The sequence below is a fragment of the Bactrocera latifrons genome, unplaced genomic scaffold, assembly GCF_001853355.1.
Source record: "Bactrocera latifrons isolate USDA-ARS-PBARC rearing strain unplaced genomic scaffold, ASM185335v1 scaffold_300, whole genome shotgun sequence".
Lineage (NCBI taxonomy): Eukaryota > Metazoa > Arthropoda > Insecta > Diptera > Tephritidae > Bactrocera > Bactrocera latifrons.
In genome coordinates, this window is record NW_017536631.1 from 335,235 (window position 1) to 343,748 (window position 8,514).

Genomic DNA, 8,514 nt, shown 5'->3' on the forward strand with positions numbered 1-8,514 from the left:
CAAGCAAGCTTGAAGGACAGCAACACAAGCACAGGAAAAGTCAAACAGTTTATCAAACTGATTTCACTTATCGTGCTTTCTTATACATAATAATCACAGCAAACTGAAATATAATTTGCGATTTACTATACTATAATACTGGAGTATTAAAAATATAATTCAAAATGTCGAGGCGATTTTTTTGATTGGAAAACTTTTAAATAGACTCAATTGCGAGTGCGAAAGGTTTTGCATTGGATAATTATTGTATTCYTCTAAATTTGTAAATGAATTACCACCCAAAGTTCGCGTTCAGTGCAAGCGTCAACATATGATATGGCATTAACAAAGCGGATTAAATGTTTTAAATATTTAGTTTACAGCTATGTCGTGCTCTTAATGGTACGTAAAATTAACTATATTAAGGTTTCTTTGGATATGGCAAAGTAATAAGTACTAAGCACTTTGAAGGTCGATTTGCTACAATCAACTCAAGGATAAATTGATAATATTATTTTATTAAATAAATCAAAAATCATCAATTATAATAACTAAATTATTTAGTGGTCAAGTACTCATTGGTTTTAAAACGTAACCAGTTTATTTGTACACATACTTGCAAACCTAAAATATATCACATATGCAAAGTATTATCTATACATACATACATATGTACATATGCACGAACATCCCGTAATATAACATAGTAATTTGCAGGTAACTGGTGCTGCCCAAATACTAGTTGGTACAATTCTGTTATGGGGTCATTCTGGTTATTACGGTATTGTCCAAAATAAATTATGGGCTCCAGCTGCTATTCTATTGTGTTTAGGGCCAATTACATTTCTCCTCTGTTGGATGGGATGTCAAGCTACAAATCAAAGAAAACGATGCCTACTAGGAACGGTAACAAGAAAATAGTTTACTCCATAACAGGCGTTTATTTAAAGTGGCAAAATTTGTTTTAATTTTTCAAATCTATAGTTTATAGCGGCATTGGTGGCGTGCATTTGCATTCAATTCTTCATATGTGGCTGGTCGTTGGCAATGCGTGAGAGCCTCCCAACATCTGTGGAAATTTTTATAGATGATTCCTTTGTTGAATTTCTTGACAAATTTTCTAGGACAAAGGTGGACAATTTGCATTTATGGAACCGTATGCAATCGCAGGTAAGGCTTTATAAATATATATAGTCTTATATGTATATACATATGTGTATACCAAATTATTTTTATAGAATTGTATATTTGCCTAGTTAGCGTATAAAGATTAAAATGTAAAAAAAAAAATTTAAACTTTTAACCACAATCCTAAATAGTCAATCGATAGACTTATTCTGGTGATTACGAAAAGCAGTTAGCAAATTTGAAGAATCATCTACTAAGGCAAGTGAAAGTGCAATTAATAGATACGTCACTTAAAATTAAGGAAAAAAAAAATAATAATAATATAAAATAAGTTCTTCATCGAAAAAAAATGTTAAAAGATCAGAAGCTTGAATTTTGGGATAGAGATAAAATTTACCTAATTTTTTATTTATTTATTTATTTATTKCAATATGACCTGTAAATAAATTTACAGACATACTAAAAAAAAAAAAAGAACAAAAAAAAAAAAAAATTAATTTTTTATATTTGGTGTAAGCGATCGAATGAAGACAAAACAACATCCAAATAGTTCCATTAGCAGAGCAACGTACTTTTGCAAAAATAGTATTTATTTTACGAATGTAGTGAATTCTATTGGAATTGTTTTGAATTTAAATTGCCAAATTTTACTTTCTGATTGGCAAGCAAAATGTGGAATTTTTTACCCCGTAGTAAAAATTCTCAGCAAATCTATACAGCGAAAAAAAGTTACTATAGCCTATTTTTTTTTTATAGTTACAGTGTTGCGGAGTAGACGGACCCTTGGATTACCGTCGACTTTCCCTGCCGTGGTCTTGTTGCTCCCGACCAGAACATGCTTATGAATCTGCATGTGACACTCATTATAAAAGAGGTTGTTTATCGGTTGTATCTGAGCAAATTAGAAATCGATTACTTTTTACGTCATTAGGTTCTGCAACCATAGCTGTTGTGCAGGTAAATATTTTTATTTCTTGAAACATTATTTAAAATTTCACTAATCCCATTTCACTTTTCAGAGCTTGGGTTTATTTTGTGCAGTTCATTTAGCTATTCTCTTTGGGAAAAGCGAAAATAATCACAATATAAGCAACTTGAACAAGAAGCGCCAACAACAATTTCTTCCTTTATCAATACAAGATAAACGTCATGATATGCCCTCCCCACTGAGTCTCTCACCCTCAGCACCAGGCCATCGGATTATTAAATCCTCTAAGCCACCAACTATGCCGAAATGACAGACAATTAGTTTTTAAAATGGACAAATAATTTAATTCTTTACATATTGTAAATTGAGATGGAATGTAGATAATTGTGACCCTCAAGATTTTTCTTTGATTTTAATGTTGGGTATGAGTATGTAAAATAAGTAAATAGGAGGTATGCTATGTGCTCTGTGATGGGGAACATTTAACCTCGATGTGGAAATCTTCCATCGGAACCATCAAGAGCCATTTTTTCATGTTCAGAGCGCGATATTTTAGCAGTTCTCCTTAAACTGTATTCTGTTGCATCCAGGCGATATAAGTAGGTGGGGCGTAGTCTGTGACCAGCAGGTTGATTGCCTTGTTCATTGTTAAAATAAATTAGTAAATGAACGAACGAGATTTTGATACTAATCAATCTTTCATAACTGAATCATGGTATATACATATATACATGAGTATTTATAAATGTACATTGTGAAATTCGATAATGAAAGAATGATCACATAATATGTTTCAATTACATAATTTAATATTCAAAAATCAGGAGTACTAAATAAAATGGGGTTGTTTTTCAATGTTTATTTTTCCACCGTTTTTAACGGATTTTTGAGCACCTGATTTGGTTAATTTATTGTGAATGACATTGGGAATTGGCGCACCTTCTGCATTCAAATATGTCTTTATGTAAAATAACAGCTGGCCCAATTATGTTGTTTTTGCACCGTTGCACCAATTGGAAAATTCTAAACTTCGTACAATACGTGCACCATGCAAGGGTTTTGCAAGAGCAAGAGAATCCTCCTATTATGTAGCTTTATTAAGTACAATTTTATATTTTTTTGGAAAGTGTTGGTAAGTTAAGGCATAAACCACCGATAGTCAAAACAAACTATCGATAACGAGCCGAAAATTAAAATACCGTTAGTCCCCAATCGATTTTAATCGCAATATGTACGAAATGTTCAGAAAATTACATTTTGTTATCTAATTTTTGTATGTAGTATTATAGAAATATGCATAGTATAATTAGAGTATTTTAGAAAATGGTGAAAAGAATATAAAAAGATACACAAAAATATTTAACTTAAATAACACTCAGCAGTATTCARTGTAACAAAATCAAAAAACTAATTCATGCATAAAAAAAAAACATACATACACAAACTTCTGGAACTGTATCGTGAAATAAATCGCATCTGAATAAAATGAAGTTTACATCTTCCTGCACAGCCCTTTGAAATATTTCTTCAAAAGTTACAAAGCTATCATCCACTAGAAGAACTGATTGAGGTTCAAAGAATTTCAACTTCTTTTTAAATACGTAACTTTCCAAAATCGAAATATATATTTACAGCGCAACGCATTATTCTCTGCGTAGCCCAAATGATTGCCAGTTGATACCGATATGTACAGCTTGTCTTAAGAATTAGTTCCTTTTGATTAATATAAGAAATATTTCTTTTAAGAAATAAAATTGTTTACAATTTAACGCAACTTTTCAAACACCAAATTCGCAAGAATCAAGAATGTAAGTACACCAACTATTTGCCATTACTTCTTTGTAAATACTAGCATCTACATATACTAGTGTAAGCTTACAAGGAAAATACGTTCCCACATGCACTAATTTTGTCGATCAAACCAAATTTTGAGGGCAAAGCGAGGAAGAGGGGACACATCGGAATTTCGGTTTCAAACAAATATTACATTATTTTTGGAAATATATGTAAATATTCATAACTTAATGGAAATATTAAAAAAAAAAAAATAATAAAATAAATAAGAGTAAAATTTAGCTAGTAAAATATATTTTTGTACACTGCGTCCACGAATTTGGGAACGTGAACTATATGATATGAAAAGAAATTCAAAGAATGTAGTTAAATATGTGGTCTACGGCAGTTGTCTCCTCTTTTATTAAATACATATTTTATAAAAATCAATAAATATATAATACCTTCTGTAGTGTTCTTCAGGTCAAATATGTTTCATTTTCCATATCGTGTTTGGTATCACACTAATATGACGCTATCGTAAAAACAATTTTAGAAGCGTATACATATTCCTAAGATTCGTAAGTCTATTCTAGGAAATCAGTGATTTATTTGTTTTAATTTTCGAAAAGTAATAACTTAATAATAGCTAAAAAATAATCGACAATTTCATTGTTTGTACTCTTGGTTAAAAGGCTACTAATACTACATTGCATTATGGGATGAACCGGTTTGAATTGTTTACAATATTTGTAATTTCTTTGTTTTGTTTACCCATAATTCGTTTTGTTAAATTCATTAATCTAATTATTTACGTATATGTATGTTGTACCCGTAATAGTAGTAGCAGGAAATTATTACTATTTATGCAAAGATTTAAAGATTATAAAAAAGGAGGAGTGAAATGATTTTGTCTGTATGTCCTATGTAGAGTTGCCAATTATCTTTTTAGACCGATAGGTATATTCTTCGAATATACAAATAAGAATTAATTTTTTTCTTATATATTTTAGATTTTGATGATCATATAAAGATGGGTGAAAAGGATCAGGATATAAAGAGCCCAATGAAAAGAGTGGGATCTACAAGAAAGATCGTTATGTTCAGTAGTAAGTAATTTAAAAAGTATTTTAGAAGTATTAATATCACATTTATTTCAAACCTTTGTTGTGACTATTAATTGTAATTGACGTAACGTAATTTGGACAACTGTAGGAAGTAATTTTTGTTTTACCATTTTCTTTGCTTAAAACAACTCCAACGCAATTTAATTAAAGTAATTTATGCCGAATCTATTAATATTTCTAGGTATTCGTCAGCAACTTAATGAACAACTACGTTGTCTTGATACCAGAGTGGAGTCACAAATTGGATTAATTCAAGAAATACAAGATTTCTTTCGCCGTCGTGGGGAATTAGAGTTAGACTACAGTAAAAGCTTAGAGAAGTTTGCACGTGGATTGCTCTTAAAACACAAGGAACAGAAACAAAAGTACTTTAAAAAAATCATTTTATTCCACCTAATGTGTATACATTGTAGTATAGGAAGAAAAATTGAGTTTTTTTTAAACTGCATTCTATAAATGCTTTATGTAGTTGGCATAATTGGTCAATCAGGCCCGAAATTTTTAATTCTATATCCATATTAATTTATCGAATTTAATTTGAATTTTAACGTTTTTTTTTTTTTATTTTAGAAGAGATCACTGGCCAATATTTTCGACGTTTGCGTGTTGGCAACATTTAGTTAAGGAAACTCAGTCTTTATCAAAAGATCACGCAATATTGGCCGACCTATATTCCATAAGTATTGTTGCAAGTTTACAGACCACTATTGAAGATGTTCAGAGGATATATAAGAAGGTGAAAATATTAATTGATAAGTAGTTCTTTATGTTTTTACTAATGTGAATTTTATTTTCGTAATTTCTAAATAGGTTAAATTAATAGGATATGAAATTCACGAAGATATTCAACATTTACTTCAAGAACTTCATACGACAATGAAAACTTATCAAAGATACGAGGTTAGACGGATCATGAATTAAGATATTTTTATAATATTTAATAATGATGTACCTATATTTTTTCTGTAGAGTGAATGTAAATCAGCTAAGCTAAAGTTGGTTACTGCAGAATCCCAGAGAAAAAAATTAGAGCAGACAATTGCAAAAGAAAAACTGGACCGGAATAAGAAATATAAACTTACCGAAAAAGAAATAGTCAAGGTAAAGCAAAAATTTTAATCAAGTTATTTTTGTTATTGTAATAGAGATATAAAACATTTGTCTTTAATTTCAGAGGGATACAAAATATAAAGATGCAAGACTGAAAGCGCTAAAAGCTAAAACTGAATACCAGTTATGTTTGGAAGCTTCAAATACTACCATACATAAATATTTTGTGGAAGATTTGTGTGATCTAATAGATGTAAGATACATTAATCTTTAATAACACTTATCTTTAATAAGGTTCACTTTTTCATTAGTGTATGGATCTTGGATTTGGATCAATGATTTCCAAAGCGATATTAATGCATGTTTCGGCAGACCAGGGTCGATCAAGGGCAATTCTTCAACAAGCAGATAATCTCTCACATTTAATACACTCGATCGATTGTCGAGCTGATAAGCAAAAATTTTTAGAACACCATCATGCAGCATTTATAATACCTAAACGTTTAGAGTTGCAATACCAACAAGATCAGACTGAAATAATTGAAGTGGATATAAAAAAAGAATTACATTTAGATATGGAACAAAGATTAGAAACTTTAGGTCAACGGTTGCGAGATCTTCGTATAGAATGCGACGAAGTTTGGAAGTCACTCGAGACTGCTGAAACGAAACTCTTGGAACATTATAATAACAAGGACAATGACACCAGCGATATTTTCACTGAAGGTAAACTCTATATACATAAGACACCCAACAGCAATATTACGCCTAAGTTAAAAGCTGAAAAGCAGGACATCGAAGATTATTACATAATGGTAAGTTGTAGAAAACATTTTCTTCAGATAAATTATTATTGTTATTGTAGAAAATTCGAGAATATATAAACGGAACTTCACGCATAGCACGTTTAAGCGCAAAGGCTGAATTTATACGAAATGTTTTAGTTAAGAACAATTCATGTTGTTTACCTTCTCAAACGAAAGTCATAACATCAACCCGGAAGCGAATTGGACGTGTTAATATTACTGGCCAACCAAAATTATTTGGCGGTTCCTTAGAAGAATATTTAGAATTTACCAACGAGGAAGTACCACTCGTTATGCGTAGCTGCATACGTGTCATTAATTTATATGGTAAGAAATAACCAACGATTTTAGTTGTAAACTTATAAATTATTTCAAAATATTATTCCAGGATTACATCATCAAGGAATATTTAGAGTTTCCGGTTCCCAAGTGGAAATTTCAAATTTTCGAGAAGCATTTGAAAGGGGCGAAGATCCGCTTGCAGATACAAATGACGCGTCGGATATTAATTCCGTTGCTGGGCTTTTAAAGCTGTACTTGCGAGAATTGAGGGAGCCATTGTTTCCTATAGTATATTTCGAACATTTTGTGTCTATTGCAGGTATTTGAGTTCAATTTTTTTTTTGAGTGACTGAAAATGATGCTATATAAATATTGTTTTATTTGTGTTTTTAGAAATACGTTCAAAAGAGGATATCATAACAGCAATAAGAAATTTTTTAAGCAATCTTTCTCCAACGGTTTTAATAGTTATTCGTTATTTATTCGCTTTTCTAAATCAGTAAGTTTAAAAAAATTATTATATTGTTATTGTATAACTGTGATAACGATTTTTTTATAGTCTATCGGAATATGCGGATGAAAACATGATGGATGCATTTAATTTAGCTATTTGCTTCGGTCCGACCCTCATGCCTGCGCCGGAAGATAAAGATCAAGTTCAATACCAAAATCAGATAAACGAGCTTATTAAATGTATGATATTATACCACGATGATATTTTTCCGCCTGATTTAGTAGGCTTGGAATACGAAAAATATATATCTCACGAACCTTTCATGGATATGTAAGATGTATATTTACTCAATCTTATCAGTTATACTAACGACTTCACCAAATCTATAGTTTTGTTGGTGAATCCCCTGTTGATAATGTGACCGAAGATCCGGACTCAGAAATTTGCCCCTCCGAAGATGGTAAGAATTAAAAAAAAAGCTGTAATCAATAGACATTTCTCATGTAACTGTACACAATACATAACTAATTATTTTTTAACGAAAGTCTCGAAATATTCCATACATTCTCAAATGAGAGCTAAGGACTAAGAGCATTTGAAATCATTCCAGTCCGCAGTATATATGTTAAAAATATTAACTCAAGACTAATAAATAAAGTATATCAAAATTTCTTCTCTTGTGCAGAATCAGAAACTCTGGAAGCCACAGTTCAGTTCGATTTTAAAGCACGATCGAATCGCGAATTATCAATTCGAAAAGGAGATATTGTAATCTTACGAAAACAGGTATGTCTTGGATTATATAATATTAGAGGAGTTAATATCAATATTTGCAGGTATCTAATGATTGGTGGCACGGAGCACTAAATGGAACAGATGGACTAATACCAGATAAATATATATCGCTTAGAATCAAGTATGTTCATGTATATTGAAAATTAAAGATATTATATAAAACAATATTAAAATTTATATACACAGAGGGGA

The 8,514-nt window shown here is 30.7% G+C and overlaps 2 protein-coding genes across 4 annotated transcripts; both read left to right on the forward strand.

Moving 5' to 3' along the window:
* Window positions 1-2,432, forward strand: LOC108970552 (leukocyte surface antigen CD53). The gene is made up of 5 exons (XM_018936004.1): window positions 1-381; window positions 697-885; window positions 964-1,149; window positions 1,864-2,064; window positions 2,127-2,432. Exons 1-5 carry the CDS (start codon window positions 316-318, stop codon window positions 2,343-2,345), a joined length of 861 nt encoding a protein of 286 aa, XP_018791549.1. The 5' UTR covers window positions 1-315; the 3' UTR covers window positions 2,346-2,432.
* Window positions 2,433-4,322: 1,890 nt separating this feature from the next.
* LOC108970548 (SLIT-ROBO Rho GTPase-activating protein 1-like) lies at window positions 4,323-8,443 on the forward strand (the record flags this gene model as incomplete). Of its 3 annotated transcripts, none has more annotated exon segments than XM_018935995.1 (15): window positions 4,323-4,389; window positions 4,822-4,917; window positions 5,117-5,300; window positions 5,506-5,671; window positions 5,746-5,835; window positions 5,905-6,036; window positions 6,110-6,238; window positions 6,297-6,800; window positions 6,851-7,118; window positions 7,180-7,392; window positions 7,467-7,572; window positions 7,633-7,857; window positions 7,917-7,987; window positions 8,213-8,313; window positions 8,364-8,443. In XM_018935995.1, coding segments are annotated over 14 exon segments (2,345 nt in total), but the record flags the coding sequence as incomplete, so codon positions are not given.
* Between the last annotated feature and the right edge of the window lie 71 nt (window positions 8,444-8,514).